The 22,750-nt window shown below is 35.5% G+C and overlaps 1 protein-coding gene across 1 annotated transcript in view; it reads left to right on the top strand.

Annotated features, from left to right (window-relative positions):
• CFAP47 (cilia and flagella associated protein 47) overlaps positions 1-22,750 on the top strand; it is a 963,244-nt gene that overhangs the window by 277,303 nt on the left and 663,191 nt on the right. Inside the window, exon 35 of the mRNA XM_069063838.1 lies at positions 5,609-5,801. Within this exon, the coding sequence (XP_068919939.1) occupies positions 5,609-5,801 (193 nt within the window). The remainder of the gene's footprint in view (positions 1-5,608; positions 5,802-22,750) is intronic.

The following is a 22,750-nucleotide window of genomic DNA, read 5'->3' as shown; positions in this document are numbered from 1 at the left end:
TTGTACTGAAAGTCCTTTTATCCCCACTGACAAAATGAAACAAAACAAAACAAAACACAACTGCTATCTATCTCTACATTTATCTAGTCAACTCTTTTTTATTGGATAAAGTAAGAACCATGGGAGGGTGTGTGGAGAGGGGGCTAATTTTATTCATCTGTGTGGTATTATTTATAGCTTAGTACAAGTTCTATTTGGTAGTAAAGTAAATCTGTATTATGAGAAAACTTTAAAATGATACTTTGCTGTGACAATGCCTATTCAGCTGTGTTTTCAGCTCTATTTATTAGAATATTATCAGTTCCATTTATCAGTTCTATTCTTTCTGTAATTAATCTGATCAATTAAAGTGAAATAAGAGTAGTCTATTATATTTTTGCTGGATACATAGGAGTTAAATGTACAGAGAAACTTTACTAGAACACTTAAGAGATGGTTTTTCTGGGTCACTGAGTTGTCAAGAGAGTCGAACTTTTTTCATGTTAAATACTATTTTATAAATAGTATTTTAATAGATATATTTCTGAAGTCTTTTTAAAATAAAACTTTGGTGTAGTGGATAAAGTGCAGGTAATGGAGTCAGGAAGATCTGTAGGAGACTTACAAGCTGTGTGACCCTGGGCAAGTCACTTAACTTGTTTGCCTCAGTTTCATCAACTATAAAATGGGAACAATCATAATGCCTAACTCCCAGCATTCTTGTGAGGATCAAATGAGATAATGTTTATAAAGTACATAGCACAACACCTGGCACATAGTAGGTATAATCTAAATGCTAGCAATTATTATTATTGTTATTAATTAAACTTGTGTTTGATCAGTCACTATGAACATCGGTTGTTTTTCCCTGTCTTAATACAATGGTATCTACTTACCATTCCCTGCATAGGTATTTCATCTCTTATTTCCTTAACTTTGCAAAAGTTGCCATTCATTTCCAGAATGTTCTTCCTCCTTATCTCCACCTATTGTAATCCCTAATTTCCTTTTAGTCTTAGCTTAAGTTCCACCTCATAAGAAAGCCTATTCTGACTTTTTGAGTTGCTAGTATACCACCCCTGAAATAACTATATGTTCTGTATTTATCTGTCAATACATTATATTTTTCCAATAGAGTATAGGGATTTCTATTTTTGTATTTGTATGGCTCATACTTAACACAATTCTTGGCACATGTAGCTCCTTGACGAATAATTATTGATTGTAATCATTAGATTGTAAGCTCCTCATTAGATTTTAAGCTCCTTAAGGTCAGAGATTGTCTTTTGCCTCCTTTGGCATCCCCAGTGCTGAACACATTCCCTAGAACATAGTAGGTGATTAAATAAATGTTTCCTGATTGATTGATAGTAAGGTATGCAAGTGCTATGTTGAAAGGTCTCCAGTCACAGTAATTTCAAATGATTACATCTGCTTTTCATAGTTTTATTGATGCCTCTCTTAACATGAGATTGTTTTCTGTTTTCTTCTCTTTTCAGTGTGACTGACACTATTGCTAGCCATCTCCCTTTTCCTTCTAGTTTGTTGTTTCCATCCTGTTGTAGCTTAGGAACCAGCCAAATTTATGGGAAAAATAAGAATAAATAGGTTCTATTTGATAATTTCGGCCATGCATTAATTAAAATGCATTAATTTTATTGTACAGATTTAAGAATAATTATTTGGTTTGTTCAGAGGCCTTTTATTTCATCATACATCACATAGTCCAGAAAAGTGAGGATTCCATTCATTGTAGCCCTGAGTGGGATGTCAGTATATGCCTATTTATTCTCTATCAGTAACCAATGGAATAAAATATCTTCAAGTACTATTTATTCCATTTTCTTCAGTTCAGTGGAGTGGATAAAAGCACTGAACTTGGAGACTCTTACCTAGTTGTGTGACACTGGGTAAGTCACTTACCCTCCCTCAGACTCGATTTCACTGTCTATAAAATGGGGATAATCATAACACTTACCTCAGAGGGTTGTTTTGAGGATCAAAGGAGACTGAGAACGATTAGACAGGTAGGTAGAATCACATCATTATAAATGCTCAGTCTTCTTTGTTGACAACTTACCATATCACTCCTCCTCCTATCTATATTATCATTCATTCTTAATCTTCTTTGCTGTATCATCATCCAGATTTTCCCTCCTTCCTAACTGTGTGTATTTCTTAAGTCTGTGTCCTATTTTGCCTACTCTTTTCTCTCTACATTACCTTTCTCAGTGATGTCACCAGTTGGCATGAATTTAATTATCATCCCTGTTCTGGACTCCAAAGTGTATATATACACATACACACAGATACACAATTAGTAAGTATCTGAGGCCAAACTTGAATTTATATCTTCCTGATTGAAATTCTAGCATTCTATTTATTCTGCCCCCTAGCCATACATGTGGGTGTATCTAGCCCCAGTCTCTCCCCTGAGCTTCAGTCCTGCATCGCTGCTTGCTTATTGGACATTTTAAACTCTTGTCCCAGAGATATCTCAGATTTAAACTATCCAAAAGAGAAATCTTTTTCCCTTTCCCCAAACCCATCCTTCTTTTATGCTTTCCTTTTTCTGAGAAGTACACTACCGTTCTTCTGGTTCCTGGGTTTGCAATTTTGGAATTATCATCAGCTGCTGACTCTCCATCACCCTACATACGCAATCAGTTGCAAGATCTTGCTATGCTTCTTATTTCCACAAAATCTCTTGCACCTGCCTCTTTCTCTCTTCTCACATAGTTTCTACCTTAGCTCAACATTTCCTGTCTAGACTAGTGCAACTGCCTCTTAACTGATTTCTCTGCTTCATGTCTTTCCCCATTTCAGTCCAAGCTCCATGCTGCTGCTAAAGTGAATTTCCCTAAGCATAGTTGTAAACTTGCTGCTCTCCTCTTCAATCAACTCCAGTGACTCTTTATTACCTCTAGAACCAAAGATAAGCTCCTTGATTTAGCTTTTAAATCTCTTGACAGCCTGGTGTCAATTTATTTTTCCAGGCTTATTGTACATTATTTCTCCTCCTATCTGAGCCAACTGGCCTTCCTCACTCACGACATTTTAATTCCTGTGTCTGTGACTTTGCACTGGCTGTCCCCAATTCCTGAAACTCATTCCTGTCTCATTTCTACCTCATGCAATCTCTGTCTTCCTCAGGAACCAGAACAAATACTAACTTCCACATGAATCCTTTTCTGATCCCCTCAATTGCAAGTACTCCCCCCGCACTTAAATTCCTTTTTACTTGTATATATTTTTAGATGTTCTTGTTTTCTCCCCTTGTTAGAGAATAGCTTCTGTTTGAATTCTTTGTGCTTGTGTCTTCAGTGCCTAACATAGTGCCTGGAATTTAGTAGGTGTTTTAATGAATACTTATTGATCAATTGATTATTTGATTGAATGCTACTTCCAGTCACCTTCCCCTGAAGAAATTATGGGATGCTTTGCACAGATAGGTAAAGGAAAAATAAATTTAAAGAGCTAGTTGAGTACTTTTGATTAGATTCCCTTACTACCCTACTTGGATCTTCGTCTCCACAAACTCTATATCCTTTGAAACCTGGACTCTCCTCCTGAATCTCCTAGTTCTGATAGACAAGCTTTTGTCTTATCTTGTTGGACATATGTTTCCATGCTACCTACTTGTCTAGCTCATGCCATACATTATACTCCTACCAGATGCCTTTATGTTACCTCCCCCCCATTGAAATGTGAACTCCTTGAAGGTAGGAACGATCTCACTTGTTTATATTTGTACCCGAGATCTTATTATAGTGCTTGGCTCATTCTGAATCCTGAATATATATCTCTCTCTCATAAGACAAAAGGAGTAGTTTAATATTGGTTTCTAATTCACCTATTTGAAACCTTAAGAATGAATAAGGAAAATGAAATGAATAATATTTGAAGCTTTTTATTCCATTGCTAATAGAGAATCAATAGGTCTATAATGATACCCCACAGATACAGACATCTGGAAACCCTCTCTGAAAAATAGGAATTTAATGAAAAAAGAAGGGAAATTAATAAAGGAATGACTGAATGAATGAAAATGCCTTTATTAAGTGCTTTACTATGTATCTTATCACTGTGCTAAGTACTTGGGATATAGTTATAAAAGCAAAGACAGTCATTGTCATCAAAAAGTTTTAATTCTAATAGGGAAAAACATCCTGGGAAAGTCATGGAAAAGGAGTCTGGAAAGTTACAGGGGTGATAAGTAGGGGAAAAGTGGATCAAGTTGGCTTCTGTGCAGCAAACACATCTTAAAATCCATGCATTTTATTTGTAAGGAGAGGCTTTCTCATAGAACCTATTTTTTGTTCCACACAAGATTTTTTTGGTCTAATCCCAGGCAGAGTTACTTGCTATTTCTAAATTCTGAGCCATCAAATTCGGCCATCTTTTGTCTTGATTCTTTCCTAGACCTTAGTTATTGAAAGGACATTGCCATAGACAAACTGAGGTCTGAGAAAGATCTTAATTCTGAACGGTCAACACCACCTACTTCATTCCAGGTCATCACCAGTTGCCTTGACTTATGTCTTGCCCACTGGAATTCAGTGACTGGAAGAGAGAGTGAAGCTGGTGACTTTGTGCAGCTCTGCCTTGCTTTACTCTAATTCATATGCAAGTCAAGATATCCCCCTTGGGATAACATTGGTCTTCTTTGACATGAAGGATCAAACAACAACAGCAACAGCAGATTTGAGGCATCAGTCTAGAAGAGACAGGCATGAAGAGAGCAATGGTGGGGAAAGACAACCTACCATTAAGAGAACTGACAGAAAAACTATTTTTTAAAAAAATTAGGATTAATGATTTGAGCTGTCCAGAAGTATGATATGTCTGAGGAGGTAATATAATGGGCTTCTTCTCATTAGGGGTCTTTGAACTAAGACTGAGTGATCATTTTTTGAGGCATATTATACAGAGTATATTTATTCTCTCTTAAATATGTGTTGAACTAGTTGTCCATAGAAGTCTCTTCTAATTGTTCACCTCAAAGGCAAAGAATTATGGAGTTTAGTTAAAATGTGTATTCCTTACTCAATATCTTCTAATCTTTACAACTTTTGTTTAGAGATTCCTTTCAGATTTAATTGATCAGATAAACCTTTGGGTTTATCTTTATAATCAACTAATATTTTTCTTTTGACATAAGAAACTGACATACTACTCTTACTTATGAAGTCAGAAAATTTTGGCCTGAGTAAAAATTAATGTTATACAATTTCCTGACTCTTCCTTTGATGTACAATGCAATTTCCCTGTGGACTAAAGTCTTAGAATTTCTGATGCTCTTGTCAAATACGAAATTGATAGCGACTTCTTCACTGGAGGTCTACATACAGCACAGTCACTTGCTGGTAATATTGTACATATTGTATTATGCTTTAGACAGGAGATGGCTCTAAGATCACTTCCAACTTTTAGACCATATGACTGTGAGTCCATCAAGCCCCCCACTTGTCTTCAAAAAAGACACATTTATCCATGCCACAAAGATTGTCTCCGCTCCTTATAAATTAATAAATATCATAGTTCCTCAGCTTCTCTTCAGATATTTTTTGCCATCTTGTCACCACGCCCAGAATTTGTGAAAATGATTTTGTCTCTCTCATAATTTCAGGTGCTTGTTCTTTCTCGGATAGTACCGTTGAGTAGCAGTAACATGCCTACCATAAACATTGAGAAGACTCCAAGGATCAACCCACACTTTTTGTCTAGTAATGTGTACTCTAAACCTGAAAGGACCCTGCTTAGTTGGATGAACACAAATTATGAGAATACCAGATGCAAGATATGGAAAAACTGTGATAAAGGTGAGCTTATTATATACATGCACATATACAAAAATAAGTACACAGGTGCATATATATATATGTAAATAAATATGTATATGTGTTTATAAACATACATGCATTTAACCATGCCATAAAATTTCTTGTCTATCTTTGTATATTGCTAAACATGATGATTCTCTAGCTTCTCTTCAAATATTGGCTTGTCATTGTATCCCATAATACACATATACTTATTTAGTCAATTACTTATGTTATGTGTCAGAGAAAACCAACTGAATGGGAACTAAGAAGACTTCCAGCTCTAATCATCTCTGTTCTGGGAGCTAGATGGCCTCAATTTTAGTTGTGGCTCTTTAACAAAGTAGCCATATGATTTTGACAAGACACTCTCTCTTCTTTAGTTTTCTCATCTATTAAATGGAGATCATGACAGTTGTCTTGACTATCTTACTGGGTGATTATGAATATTGAATGAAATTACATGTGTGTAAGTCTTTTGAAAACCTATACTTTATGTAAATATAAGGTAATATTATTAAAAGTTACATTTTTAAATTTGGTACATGCAAATACAGAGTGTATAAGTATACTTAAGTACAAAAATTGGTTTTGTCTAAATTTGTGCTTTTTATACTCTACAAAGTATGCTGAGCCAAATTTGAGACTTAATAAGAAAACAGTATAACAGTATAATATATAATATTGTTGTATCTATAGTTAACATTATTTAACTTGAAAGTGCTACAAGTCAAGACTCAAATAGAAAGAGTTGGTGCATAATTTTTTTATGCATAGTTGACTGTGCACTGAATGCAGCCATTGAAGCTGATATGCAGCAAAGTATGGATTGATTCTCTTCTGCATGTGTTAATTTTGGACTAACAGTCAACAAGAAAACAAAGATTCTCCATCAACTAGAACCATACCATCCATATGTGGAACCGCAGGTTTTATACCAAATGGAAAAAATATTGAATGCTGTGGATAAGTTCACTTACTTTCACATTATGCTTTCCAGAGATGTTCGCATAGGTGCTGGGGTTGACTCAAGCATGACCAGAGTTAGCTCAGTCTTTGGGGGGCTCTGAAGGAAAGTATTGGGAAAAAAAGGTTTAGATTACCTACCAAGCAGAAGTTCTAGAGAGGTGACCTTTTTGCATGCCTGTGAAACTTAAACAATCTATCAGAGCCATGCTAGGAAACTATATTGCTTCCATATGAATTGTCTTAGGAAGATTCTAAAGATTACCTATCAGGATAAGGTACTAGACCCTGAGGTCCTTTCTTGAGCTGTCAAGAATTCAGATTCTATTGCACAGAGTGCAACTTCAATAGGCTGGCTACATTTTTCAAAGGCCACAATATGTTTGCCTAAAAGACTGTTTTACCAAGAAGTCACAAAAAAACAAATGCTCACATGGAAGTTAGAAGTGATACAAGGATGCTCAAGTTCTCTCTGAAGAACTTTGGAATTGATTGTGTGACATGGGAGACACTGGCAAAGGACTGTGCATCATAATGTGTCCATATCAAAGAAGGCACTGTACTCTGAGTTAAGCAGAATTGCGTTAGCTCAAAGGAAACTGAGATACAAAAATGTAGCTATCTCTACTTCAAATATTCATGTGTACTATTTGTGCCCAACTTGTGGTAGAGTCTCCTGTGCTCTTACTGGTCTGATCAACCACAGTCAACATACTGTATACCTTGACTCCACCATAGTGATGCCATTTTGGTCCTCTTAGAGAATGAAGAACAACAACCATTGAACATAAATAATACCTGATGGATTTTGGGGTGGTTTCATTAAACACAACATATTGAGACAAGCAATTACTTGCTTTATTCACCATCACAGGTGCTAGTTTATCTCCTGGGCAATCCTAGACATATGGACCTGTCTTATAAAAATATAATTGAACTAATCTCCAACAATCTTTGGTATTGTTCTACCTGGGCAGAATTGAAACCTATTTATTTTGCTTCACTGTTGTCTTTCTTATAAGTAGTGCTTTAGGTAAAGAGTTATTGTAAAGAGTTATTGTACTATGGATTTTCATTAGATTTGATTATGTTTCCTCTCTTCTGAATAGAGTTAATCTATTACATACCTATTATGTTATAATCCCCCCTTCTTCATTTTTTTCCACTTTTCCTAAAGACAAAAGTCGGTGGGTAAAGGAATTATTGGTATTGTTGGGGCTGAAGCATTAGGGAAACTAGGCAGCTCATTTGGTGTGAATCACTTGAATTTTTATTTCCCCTTCAGCTTAAACCTTTCTTATGAGGTCTATTCACTGCTCTAAATGGAAAATTCAAGTGGTTCTGATTGTGGTGGAAATGGGAAATATAATTTCTTTTTTTTGGGGGGGAGGGCAGGGCAATTGGGGTTAAGTGACTTGCCCAAGGCACACAGCTAGTAAGTGTTAGGTGTTTGAGGTCAGATTTGAACTCAGGTCCTCCTGACTCCAGGGCCAGTGCTCTATTCACTGTGCCACTTAGCCACCCCAAGGGAAATATAATTTCAACACATATATGTAAATTATTATCACTGACTAAACAAGTTATAAGGTTGCAGAAGTTAAAAGGACAATTCTTATTACATAAAATTGAAGAGATTTTATATAAACAAAATCAGTACTATTAAAATGAAAAGGAAAACCGTTAACTGGGCAAAAAACCAAACCAAAACAAAATCTCCAACAACTTTGCAGCAATTTTTTAAGAAAAATTCTTATCTGCAAGTTATATAAGGAATTGATTAAAATATAGAAGGATGGCAGCTATTCCCCAACAGGATCATATCAAAGAAGATGAACAGACAGTTTTCAAAGGAAGAAATCCAATATTTCAGTAATCATTTGAAAAATGCTCTCAATCACTAATAATGAGAGAAAATGCAAATTAAACAACTCTAGGATTTTAGTTAATACCTAATAATATTGTTGAAGATGACAGAAAAGGAAAATAACAATTATTGGGTTGACTTTGAGAAGACAGCCACATATTATACACTGTTGGCACAGTTTTAAATTATTCCAGTCATTCTGTAAAGTAATTTGGAAGTATACTCCCAAGGTCACTAAACTCTATACCCTTCAGACTAATGATACCACAACTAGACTTCTACCTGAAAAATATCATAGCAGAAGGGAAAGCACTCATACATACAAATATATTTATAGGATGTCTCAGAAATGGACTAGAGAATAAGGGGATGGTTCTCATTAGTTGAGAAGAGCTTAACAGATTATACATGAATAGGAAGGGACAAGTTCAGAGATACCTGGGAAGAATGATGAACTAATATAGACTATAGTGAGTGGAACCTGGGGAATAATTCATACAATAACAATATTATAAAGACAAACAACTTTTAAAGGCTTAAGAACTCTCATTTATGCAATGACCAACAATGATTCCAGAAGACTTATGAAGCATGCTAATGATCACCTGAAAGAGGTTACATTCAAGATGCAGAATAAAATGTACATTTTCAGTTATTGATAGTTAATTTTGTTTGATTAGGTAAACTTGTTTTATAAAGGTTTTTTTTTTCTTTTTTTATTTTGGGGAGGCAGTTTCAGGAGTGAGCAGAGGTTAGTGTTTGCTAAAAAAAAAGAAAAAAGAATGATAAAAGGACAATTGAAGCATTTAAATGAAGTATTTTTAAGGTCTTTTTCCACTCTGGCATTCATGATTCCATTTTGCTTTGGGGCCCTGAGGTTTAATTTGGGCTTTCTTCTATTTCATGACATGAAAAACTATTATATTCTTTCAGGAATTCAGATCAGTGTCTCCATTTGAGATAATGCACTCTGCTCATCCCCAGCCCCAATTTTCACACTAAGCAAATGTAGTCCTGGTCCACACAGATCTTCCATGTGACTCTTGGACCCTTCATTATTTCTCAGATTCAATATGCTATTTTTTGTCACCATCTATTCAAATATGATTTTAAGTGCTCATTCAAATGAGTCTTTACATTAGATTAAACCAAATAACTCTTGAATTTAGAGCAAAAAGACATGTAATTATAACTTAACAGAATGGTGAATGAGATGGAATTAAAATTTGATAGCAAACATCTTTCAGCACCCATACCACATGGCTATAAACCATTCTGCTTGTTCTCTTTCCTCTCCATCTTCATTCCACAATCCAGGGAATATTATTGACTTGTCTTACCACTGCAACCTGAGGTGCAACTTGGGGAGGGCTCTTGACTTCTCAGGCACCCAAAAACAAACCTTTCATTGTATCTTTCCCTATCACCACCATGTCTCTTCAATTATTTCCCTCAAGTTCCCTGTGGCTATTAACTTCCTATATCTCACAGCCCTCAAGATGTTTCCATCCTCTTTTTCAACTTTATTCACTATAAGTTTATTTATCCAATCAAATCAGTGATGTTGCCATGTTATAAAGCTTATGTCCAGTCTTCTGGGAGATATAATTATCAAAGAATTTACTCAGTGAGTGAGTCTTTTTCGGCCTCACATTTTGAGAACATGGAGTCCACGAATGCAACTCACACAATATTGTGGAAAAAATATTATTAAAAGATAGAAAAAAATATAAGTGAATAGCCATTAGTCCCAAAAATGTATGTAAAAATCTCCAGAATCTTTTAAAGTACTGGATGTGAGGGTAATTCTGGCGGAACTGCCTGTGCCCCCACCAAATCTTGCCCTGACCCACTGGTCCCTGCCATTGGAAGGGAAGGGAAGAAAATATATATCTATATAATATCTACTCTGTGTCAGGCAGTGTGTTAGGTGCTTTTATAAATATTTCATTTGATCCTCACATCAGTCATACAGAAGTTAAATGACTTGCCTAGGGTCACAAAGATAGTAAAGATAGGCAAGGGTGGGAAGGAGATATAAAATATGTTTTTTTTTCTGTTTCATTCTCTCTTCTAATGGTTCTGTCACTATGAAATTGACCTATTTCTTAGACCAAGTTTCTAAAGTCAGAAGAGACAGAAATCCTCTCCTTACAACCCTGTAAGGGGTGAAAAATAATTTTCTCTCAAAAACTGAGTTCTTCTTCCATAGCTGGCTTTCCTCTCTGTTTCCAGAGATTTCCACACTCCTTGTTGCTGCTTCCTGCTTGAATGAATAAATGAAGCATTAAGGGAAAAGTGGGGTAGCTATGTGGTGCAGAACTGAAGTCAGGAAGACTAATCTTCCTGAGTTCAAATCTGGCCTCAGATGCTTATTAGTTGTGTGACCCTGGGCAAGTCACTTAACCCTGTTTGCTTCAGTTTCTTCATCTATAAAATGAATTGGAGAAGGAAATGGCAAACCACTGCAGTATCTTTGCTAAGAAAACTGCAAATGGAGTTATGAAGAGTCAGACATGAATAAACAAATGCTCAAGCACTAAGGATACAAGTAGAAAAGCAAGTCTGTTTCTGCTCTCAAGAGATTCTAACAAGGGAGACAACACTTATGGAAAATTTGTACTGCAAGTCTAATGAAAAAATCCCATGGTCTTTAGGATAAAGCAGCAAGGATGATGAAAAAGCCTTTTCTCTTTTTAACAACATTTAATTTTTTTCTCCAATTACATGTAAGCATAATTTTTAGCATTCATTTAAAAAATTTTTTGAGTTCCAAATTCTCTTCCTGTCACTCCTACCTTCCCCATTCCCTGCCACTAAGAAAGAAAATAATTTTATATAGGTCATACATGTGCATTCATGCAAAACATATTTCCATGTTGGTTATGTTGTGAAAGCAAACACAGACAAAAATCCCCCAAAAATAACCTAAAGAAAAAGTATGCTTTGATCTATATTTAGACTTATCATTTTTTTCCCTCTGGAAATGGATCATAATTTTCATAATAAATCTTTCAAAATTGTCTTGGATCATTGTATTGCTGAGAATAGCTAAGTCCTTCACAATTCATCATTGTACAATTTGCTGTTACTGTGTACAATGTTTTCTGGTTCTGCTCATTTCACTTTGAATCAGTTCATGTAAGTCTTTTCAGGCTTTTCTAAAAGCACTCTGCTCATCATTTTTTATAGCACGACAAGATTCAATCACAATTTATACAACTTGTTCGGTCATTCCCCAATTTATAGACATCATCTCCATGGCCAATTCTTTGCCAATATTAAAAGAGCTGCTATAACATTTTTTGTACATTCGGGTCCTTTGCCTTTTTTTTAAAGGTCTTTGGAATATAGACCTAGTAGTGGAATTGTTTGGTGAAAGCATGCATGGCTTTATAGTCCTTTGAGCATAGTTTTAAATTGTTCTCCACAATGGTTGAATCACTTCACCAACAGTGCATTAGTGTTTTAATTTTCCTACATCCTCTCCAACATTTGTCATTTTCCTTTTGTGTCATATTAGCTAATCTGAAAGGTGTATGGTGGTAGCTCTGAGTTGTTTTAAGTACCATTTCTCTAATCAATAGATTTAGAGCATTTTTTCTCTCACATAGCTAGAGATAACTCTGATTACTTCATCTGAAAACTGCCTGTTAAGATCCTTTGGTCATTTATAAATTGCAGAATCACTTTTATTCCTATAAATTTGATTTGGTTTTCTACATAGGGGAGAAATGATGTCTTTATTAGACAAACTTGTTGGAATTTTATCCACAGTTATTATTACCACCCCCCCATCATTTTCCCCCATTTAACCTTCTCTCTCTCTCTCCCTGCCTCCCTTCATGTTGTCCATCTTCAAAAGTATTTTGCTTCTAATGTTTATCTACCCCAATTTCTATCAAAGCCTCCAACCCTTTTTCTTATCCCGTTTCCTTCCTATTATTACCTCTATGAGTCAGTTCTGATGAGAGTAAGGTTCATGTGTTCTCCCCCATTTCCCCATCTTCCCCTACACTATAAAAGTGCTTTTCTATCTCTTTTATGCCGGATAGGTTAAGTCATTCTATCTCTTCCTTCTTCCTTCTCCAGTGCATTCCCCTTTTTCACCACTTAATTTTTTATTTTTAGATAATCATCTCATCATGTTCAATTCACAGTTGTACTCTCTGTGTACACTATACCCTATGTATACTCCTTGTAACTGCCCTAATAATGAGAAAGTTTTTAGGAGTTACAGGTATCATTTTTCCCTTCCATTTTGGAAGTTAGTAATAATAATGATGAAAAAAAAAATTCCAGCAAGTTTCTCTGATAAAGACATAATTTCTCAAATATGTTGAGAACTGAGTCAGGTTTACAGGAATAAAAGCTATTCCTCAATTGGTAAATGGTCAAAGGATATGGACAGGCAGTTTTAGATGAAGTAATCAAAGTTATCTGTAGGCATATAAAATATATATGAACAGTTTAAATTTATTGAATCCTTTATGATTTCTCTTTCCTGTTTACCTTTTACATAAAGCTTCTTGTGAGTCTTATATTTGAAAGTCAGATTTTCTTTTCACTTCTGATCTTTTTTTTATCAGAAATTCTTGAAAACTCTCTATTTCATTGGATTCCCATTTTTCCCACTGAAGGATTTACTCAGTCTTGCTGAGTAGGTGATTTTTGTTTATCAACCTAACTCCTTTACCCTCTGGAATATCATACCCTCTGATCACTTAATGTAGAAGCTGCTAAATCTTGTGTTACCCTGACTGTGACACCACCATATTTAAATTGTTTCCTTTTTGGCAGCTTACAATATTTTCTCCTTTACCTGTGAGGTCTGGAATATGACTATAATATTCTTTTTTTTTTTTTTTTTTTTTTTTTTAAAGCAATCGGGGTTAAGTAACTTGCTCAAGGTTACATGGCCAGTTATTTCTGGGTGTGGTGCTGAGTGTGTGAGCCCAGGATTTGATCTCCAGGTCAATCCTGACACTGGAGCCGGTGCTCTTACTCGCTGTGCTACCTGGCCGCTCCTGACTATAATATTCTTGGGAATCTTCATGCTAACATCTCTTTTAGGAGGCCATCAGTGGATTCTTTCAATTTCTATTTAACCTCTGGTTCTAAAATATCAGTGCAGTTTTCCTTGATAATTTCTTTTTTTTAAAGTAAAGGCAATATTTAGTCTTTTTTAAAATTTCACTTTCCAATTTTTTTTCCTCCTCCTTCCATGAAATGGCAAGCAATTTGATATGTTACATATGTGCAATCATGTACAACATATTTCCATATTAATCATGCAAAAGAAAAAAATCAAAAGGAAAAAACACAAAAGAAAAAGAGTAAAAATAGTATGATTCAATCTGCATTCAGACTCCATCAGTTCTATTTCTGGATATCTGTAGCATTTTCTGGAGTTGCCCTGGATCATTATATTGCTGAGAAGAGCTAAGTCATTTATTGACATATTATTTGACAGAGATCATTGCACAATGTTGCTGTTACTGTGTACAAGGTCCTCTGATTCTGCTCAATCATATTCTGTCAGTACATATGTCTTTCCAGATGTTTCTGGAATCTGCCTGCACATCATTTCTTATAACACAATAGTATTCTATTAAATTCACATAACACAACTTGTTCAACCATGCCCCAGTTGATGGGCATCCTCTCAATGCCCAATTCTTTGCCAGCACAAAAAGAATTGCTATAGTTTTTTAGGTCCTTTCTCCTTTTTAAGGATTTCTTTGGGATACAGACCTAGTAGTGGTATTATTGGGTCAAAGAGTATGAATGGTTCCAAATTGCTCTCCAGAATAGTTGGATCACTCCACCAACAGTGCATTATTGTCTCAATTTTCCCATATCCTCTCCAACATTTATTATTTTCTTTTTCTATTATAGCCAATTTGAGAGGTGTGAGGTGGTTGTTGTACTTCAGGCTTGTTTTAATTTGCATTCTTGATAATTTCTTTTTTTTGTTTTAAATTTTATTTTTAATTTCTGGAATAAAACAAGCATTTTTCATAACATAGGACAAAAAAGATGATTTTATGTGAAATGGTAAATCTACTAAACACAACTTGCTATTCCTTTCAAATATATAATAAAATTGTCATGTAAATTTTTTTCTTCCCTCATTTCCACCCCTGCCCTAGAGTTGGCTACCATTAAGCACAAATTGATATGTATGTAAAATTATTTTCTACATACTTCTATTTATCAGTTATTTCTATGGATGCAGATAGTGTCTTCTTCATATGTCCTTTATAATTAATTTGGGTATTTATAATACTTCTAATCTCAGCTATATTTGTTTTATATGTGCAAAAAGTTTCAAATTTATCTATTTTACACCTAACTTCTCTATCTCTTGTTTATTCATAAATTGCTCACTTCTCCATAAATCTAAATTAGTAATAAAAAAAATTAGTAATAGAAATTCCATGTTCTTCTAATTTTCTTATAAAATCTCTCTTTCTGTCTAGGTCATGTATCCATTTTGAACATATAGTGGCAAGTGTTGTGAGATACTGGTCCATGCTCAGTTTCTGCCATGTTGCTTCCCAGTTTTCCAACAGTTTTTGCCACATAATGAATTAGTATTATTACTAATATTATTCTAGCATTATTCAATATCATACTGGTAAGTCTATTAATAGCAATGAGAAGAAAAAGAAATTGAAGGAATCAGAATAGGGAATGAGATGACAAAACTCTCTTTTTGCAGATGATATGTTGATACTCTTAGGAAATTCCAAAGACTCAACTAAAAATTTAGTTGGAGCAATTAACTTTAGCAAAGTAGCAGGATATAAAGTAAATCCAAATAAATCAGCAGCATTCCTATATATCAAAAAAAACCTCTTCATGAACAGATAGTATAAAAATACTTTGTTTAGGGGGGCAGAGCCAATATGGTGGAGTAGAAACAGGACTTCCCTGTGGCTCTGGTTTCCACTTCTTCCAGTACATGTAAAAAATTACTCTAAACAAATTTTAGAGGTACAGAATGCACAAAGTTACAGAGATAAACCAATATCCCACTGAAGGCAGCCTGGCAGGCTGGCAAGAAAGGTCTATTGCACCAAGCTGGGAGCTGAGCCCAGCCCCACAAGAGCCTTGTGGTTTTGGCCCCAGGGCAGCCCAACCAGCAGTGGCTGGAGCAGACTTCAGGACAGTGAATCTCCAGGAGCTGTGGCTATGGTGGTTTCCAGACTTCTCAACCCATAAACACCAAAGAGCAAGTAAAAGGACAGTATAGAAGTCTGCTGGAAGAGAGGGTCAGAAGAGTGTGGTCCAGCCCCTTCCTCCAGGGCGAGAAGCCACTGGGGTCCCAGCTACTGCTGTGTGGCTGCCTCCAGAACTCCTGGCCTGCAGAATGTAGGGGGACCAAGTGACCATTCAGAGGGGAATCACTCTTGCTTTGACCTGCTTGGATCTGGATCATGGTCTTGCAAGGTGGTCCTGGCATGTGTGGCCAGGTGCCAGAGCTTGTGGGGGCTGTAGGGAGGGAGCCCTCCTAATTGTTCTGGCAGCTGTGAAAACCCCAGCAATTTGGGACAAAGCTCTCTCCATTGTGAAAGCAGAGTTCTACTGTGGCAAAGAGTTCAAAAGTCAAGTAATTGACTGGCAACATGAGCAAGCAGAGGAGACATAATCCTACCAAAGATTCCTTTTTCAGGTACAAATAAGATCAAAGCATGGGACGGGAGGAAAACAATGGAGTCGGAGCTCCTGCATCAAAAGCTCCCAAGAAAAATATGAACTGATTACAGGCCATGGAGGAACTCAAGAAGGATTTTGAGAACCAAGTAAGAGAAGTAGAGGAAAACTTGGGAAGAGAAATGATAATGATGCAAGAAGATCAAGAAAAGCAAGTCAACAGCCTGCTTGAAGAATATAATACCTTAAAAAATAGACAACTTGGGGCAGCTAGGTGGTGCTATGAATAGAGCACCGGCCCTGGAGTCAGGAGGACCTGGGTTCAAATCTGGCCTCAGACAATTAACACTTACTAGCCCTGTGACCTTGGGCAAGTAACTTAACCCCAATTGCCCTGGCTTTCCTCCTGCAAAAAAGCAAAAAACAAATAGACTAACTCAAATAGCAAAAGAGGCCCAAAAAGCCAATGAGGAGAAGAAGGCCTTAAAAAGCTGAATTTGCCAGATGGAAAAGAAATGAAAAAAAACCCACTGAAGAGAATAATTCATTCAAGATCAGATTGGAACAAATGGAAGCTAATGACTTTATGAGAATTCAAGATACAAACAAATGAAAGAATAGAAGGCAATGTGAAATATCTCATTGGAAAAACCACTGACATAGAAAATAGATCCAGGAGATATAATTTAAAAATTATTGGACTACCTGAAAGCCATGATCCAAAAAAGAACCTAGAAATCATCCTTCAAAGAATTCTCAAGGAAAATTGCTCTGATATTTTAGAACCAGACGGCAAAATAGAAATGGAAAGAATTCACCTATTATCTCTTGAAAAAAGATCCAAAAAAGAAAACCCCTAGGAATATTATAACCAAAATCCAGAGTTCCCAGGTCAAGGAGAAAATACTGAGAACAGTTAGGAAGAAACAATTTGAGTATTGTGGAAACACAATCAGAATAACACAAGACCTTGCAGCTTCTACAAAATAAATTTAGGGATCAAAGGGCTTGGGATATGATATTCTGGAGGTCAAAGGAGCTAGGACCTAAACCAAGAATCACCCACCCAGCAAAATTGAGTATAATGCTTCAGGAGAAAATATAGTCATTCAATGAAATAGAGGATTTTCAAGCATTCTTTTTTTTTTAAGCAATTGGGGTTAAGTAACTTGCTTAAGGTTACACGGCCAGTTATTTTTGTGTGGGTGCTGAGTATCTGAGGCTGGAACTAATCCCAGGTCTCCTGATGCTGGGGCCAGCATTCTTACTCTCTGCGCCACCTGGCCACCCCTAAGCAATTGGGGTTAAGTAACTTGCTCAAGGTTATACCAGTTATTTTATGTGCATGTTAAGTATCTGAGCCCAGAACCAATCCCAGGTCTCCCGACTCTGGCGCCGGTGCTCTTACTCACTGTGCCACCTGGCTGCCCCACTATTTTCAAGCATTCTTGATGATAAAAAACAGAGCTGAACAGAAAATTTGACTTTCAAATACAAGAAACAAGAGAAGCATTAGAAGGTAAACAGGAAAAAGAAAGCATAAGGAACTTATTAAAGTTGAACTCTTTACATTCCTACATGGAAAAATGATAATTGTAACTCATAAGACTTTTCTCAGTATGAGGATAGTTGAAGGAAACATATATATATATATATATTCATATATATATAGGAAGGTATAGTGTATAAATATGTATGTACATGTATATATAGACAGAAGGTATAGGATGAGTTGAATATGAAGGGATGATATCTAAAAAATAAAATTAAGAGGTGAGAGAGGAATATATTGGGAGAAGAAGAAAAGGTGTGATAGATTATGGTAAATTATCTCACATAATAGAGGCAAGAGAAAACTGTTACAATGGAGGGGAAGATCAGGAAGGTGAAAGGGAATGGGACAACCTTACTCTCATTGAATTTGGCTTAAGGAGGGAATAACATACACACTCAATTGGGTATCTTACCCTACAGGAAAATGGGGGGGGGAGGTAGAGGATAAAAGGGGGGGATGATATAAGGGAGGTCAGGGTGGGGGAGAGGGTAATTAGAAGGGAACACTTTTGAAAAGGGACAGGGTCAAAGGAGAAAATAAAATAAGTGGGGGGTGGAATAGGATGGAGGGAAATATAGTCTTTCACAATATACCTAATATGGAAATGTTTTGTGTAACTACACATGTACAACCTATATTTAATTGCTTATCTTCCCAGTGTGGATGGGTGAGGAGGGAAGAAGGGAAAATTCTGGAACTCAAAGTTTTAAAAACAAATGTGTATAAAAATTGTTTTTTTTTTGCATGCAACTGGCAAATAAGATGTATATCTTATATATATATATATATATGGGCACCAGGGCACAGAAATCCATCTTGCCTTACTAGAAAGTTGGTGGGGGAATGTGAGGGATTATAAGAGATAACAGGTTGGGGGATGGGGTATTCAGTAGGTTCACTATTTTGGGGTGGGTGTAAGGGAAAGATGGGGAGAAAAAATTTGTAACTCAAAATCTTGTGGAAGTGAATGTTGAAAACTAAAAATAAATTAATTAAAAAAAGAAAAATACAAAAAATAAAAAAAAATACCTCATTTAAAATAACTCTAGACATATAAAATATTTGGGAATACACATACCAAAACAAACCCAGGAACTATATAAACAAAATTATAAAAACTTTTTATAGAAATAATATAATTTAAATAATTGGAGAAATATTAATCATTCATGAATACATAGAGTGATATAATCAAAATGACAATTTTACCCAAACTAATTTATATAATTCAATGCTATCCCAAGAAAATTGTCAGAAAAAAACCCAAAGTGAAGAAGATCAAAGGAAATTATGAAAAAAATGTAAAGGAAGGTTTGTTCAAATCTTAAACTGTATTATAAGGCAGTAATTATCAGAAGTATCTGGAACTGGCTTAGAACTAGAAAAGTATATCAATCAATAGAATGCACATACAATTTACAGCAGTGAATAAACATAATAACGTTTTGTTTGACAGTTGTAAAACAGAGTTTGGGGAAGATAATTTATTATTTGGTACAAATACTTGGGAAAACTGGAATGCAGTATGGCAGAAATTGGGCATGGATCAGTATCTCACACAATTTACCAAGATATGGTCAAAACTGATACTTTCTTGAAAGATGATGCCTACACACACACTCTCTCTCTCTCTTTCTCGCTCTTTCTTTTTGATCATAGATTTCAGTAGTTCAGTAATTCTTGAATTATTTCTCCTTGATCTATTTTCCAAGTCAGGTCTTTTTCCAATGAGATATTTAGCATTTTCTTTTATTTTTTCATTGTTTTCATTCTGTTTTATTTTTCTTGATGTTTCATAGTCATTAATTTCCATTTGTCCAATTCTATTTTTTACAGAATTATTTCTTTAGAGAGTTTTTGTGCTTCCTTTTCCATTTGGCCAGTTTTATTTTTAAAGAAATTCTCTTCAGTGAATTTTTTAGAAGTCTTTTCCCATTTGGTCAGTTCTACTATTCAAGGCATTCTCTTCTTTAAATGTATATTTTTTGCCTCTTTTACCATTTGGCCTATTCTGCTTTTAAAGGTATTATTTTCTTAATGTTTTTTTTTTGTACCTCCTTTACCCAGCTATAGACTCTTTTATTCATGATTTGTTGCATTTCTCTCATTTCTCTCTCCAATTTTCCTTCTACATTTATTACTTGATTTTTGAACTCTTCATGGCCTGAGACCAATTCATATTTTTCCTTGAGGCTAGCAGTTTTGACCTTGTTGTCTTTTTCTTAGTTTGTGTTTTGATTTTCCCTGCTACCACAATAACTTTCTATAGTCAGGAGATTTTTCTACCATTTGCTCATTTATCAAGTCAATTTTTTTTTTTGCATTTCAACTCTTTGCTAAAATGTGTCTACTTCAGGAGTAGAGGGGGAACTGCTTTACAACTCAGATTTTTGGTTCAGCATTTTCAGAGATAATTCCAGGGAACTGTAACTTTTTGTATCTTTCAAGGCAGTATAATCTAGGGAGAGGTGTGTTTACTACTCTCCTGGCCTGTGCTCTGGTCTATAAGTGACCACAAACACTCTTTTTGGCCCTGTAACTGTTATTAGGATCCCCCCTATTCTGTGACTGTAAGCCCAGGTGTGTTATTGGTCATCTTTGCCCTGAGACTGAGACCCAGGACTGCAACCAACATCCAAGAATGGGCTTTACAACAGTGTCCTCCCCCCAATGTCAGCAGAGTGACCCCTGTAATTTCCTTCTGACTAGTTGTCTGATGATCTGTGGACTGAGATATCTGGAAACCACCCCTGCCAAAACTTATTCAGTTGCCCCTAAGGCCCACTACCGCTGGTTTTTGGGGAATGGCAGTCACTGGACTCTGCTTCACTCTTACCTGGATGGAACAGACCTTTCCTGTCCACCTTCTAAGTCATCTTGGTCTGGAAAATTGCTTTACCCTATCCTTTTGTGAGTTCTGCCACCCCAGAATTTGTTTTGTGGTATTATTTAAAATTGTTTGGAGGGTTTTGGGGAGAGCTCAGTCAAGTCTCCATCTTTTCTCCACCATTTTAGCTTCATCCCCACCATGCTTTTTCTTTATTGTTGTTATTTAACATTAATATTCCCATGCTTCAATTGACTGACCCTTTAGATAGTATGTCCTGCTTTTTAAAGGGCCACCAGGGTATGGCTGAGCCTTGCCCAGCCTATAGCTAGCTGCTGTCTAATTCTATGAAGAAGAGTTTCTGCACATCTTTTAAAAGGTTAACAAATAATGCCCTTTATTCTTTGTTGAAGATCTTAACGCTGTATCTTTGCCCTCAGCCCATTTAACGGTATATTGACTACTCTTCTCTGCTCCCCCCCATCCCACTACATATATACACAAAAGAATTTCAAAATTGAGATAACACTAACAACTCTAAGGAGAAGGGGGTTGAGGAAAGCCTCACATAGAAGTGTCCATCTGTAATGCACTTGGATGAAAGCTAAGAATTCTCTGAGGCAAAGATAAGGATGTAGCAGGTTATTCCCCCCTCTGGATACCCAGACTTGTGTACATATAAGCATGGAGAGGGGAGATGGAATGTTGTGTACCCAGACCAGCTAGGAGACCAGATCTTTCCTCATTTCTCATCACACTTATCATTCATACTGCATACTTGAACTATTTAGCTGTATTTTCTCCCAGAGTGCTTTTCTATTTTCAAAAATTCTGTTTTTCTTATCTTCCTAAGAGACTAGAGCCTACTTGAGGGTAAGGATAGTGTCATATTTTCCTTATATCCTTTTTGTGATCCCAGTAGAGTTTTAGTACAGAATATGCTCTTAATAAATACTCGAGTATGTATGGTTTACATGTAAATTTTATATGTTTATATTTTAAACATCTGCAATAATCTAATGCTTATGATAATGGATTTTCATGTGTCTGTCATGCCTGACAAGAATTTCAATACTTAGGGGCGGCTAGGTGGCACAGTGAATAGAGCACTGACCCTGGAGTCAGGAGTACCTGAATTCAAATCTGGCCCCAGACACTTAACACTTACTAGCTGTGCGACCTTGGGCAAATCACTTAACCCCTATTTCACCACCCTCCAAAATGAAAAAAAAAATTCAATAGTTGGCATAAATACCTTACATCTATAAGACAGTTGGTTTTACTTAACATACACTAAATCCATAGGCAATGGCTACTTAATAATCTTCTTCATAATCTCATAAACTTTGTTTGAAAAGATAAAAAAAGAACAGAATCAGCTCTCTGAAGTGGCCAAAGTTTTCTCTAGAGAGAACATTTAGTATGTTGTCCTTATTGTAGCAGTGTCTCCTGATATGATATGGACTTACTAAAATAAGAACTGTTGAAGCTAAATTAATAAATGGAAAATCAAGAAACTTTAAAAATGTGATTTTTTAAACCAATTTCTTTCAATCATTATTTAACTTAGGGAGAATACTATTTAATATCCATAGTAACAGTTTTATTTTTGTTCATAGTTATGGCAGAGGATTGGAAATTCATCTCGCATTTTACATTGTTTATAAAGTTTTATGGGCAAATTAGAGGCCACTCATCTAGTTCTATAGTTTTATTTTTTGGCAGCTTCAAGTTAGTAATAAAGTTCCGTTATCCAGAATATATTGTTTAATAACGTCAAGCTGTTTCATTTGGTTGCCAATACAGAGTAGTAATCAATGATTTCAGTGACTTATTTTACAAAGTCAATCTTTTATAAATCACCATTTAGTTTACATTATATTATATATAATATGTTATATTTATATATGTTATATGTGATATATTGTATATAATATAATGTATGTAATGTTACATTATAATTCATTGTATTATATATTAATATATTATAATGTATATTATGTTATAATGTAGGTAATATTATATAATATTGCATCGTATAAACCATGTGTGTTTGTGTGTGTCTATGTTAGTGTTTT

Source organism: Petaurus breviceps, unplaced genomic scaffold (genome assembly GCF_028583685.1).
Source record: "Petaurus breviceps papuanus isolate PSGF00001 unplaced genomic scaffold, PetGlider_PUasm1.0 90603, whole genome shotgun sequence".
NCBI lineage: Eukaryota > Metazoa > Chordata > Mammalia > Diprotodontia > Petauridae > Petaurus > Petaurus breviceps.
Note: the sequence above shows the minus strand (reverse complement) of the source record. Positions and strands in the feature narration are given on the sequence as shown.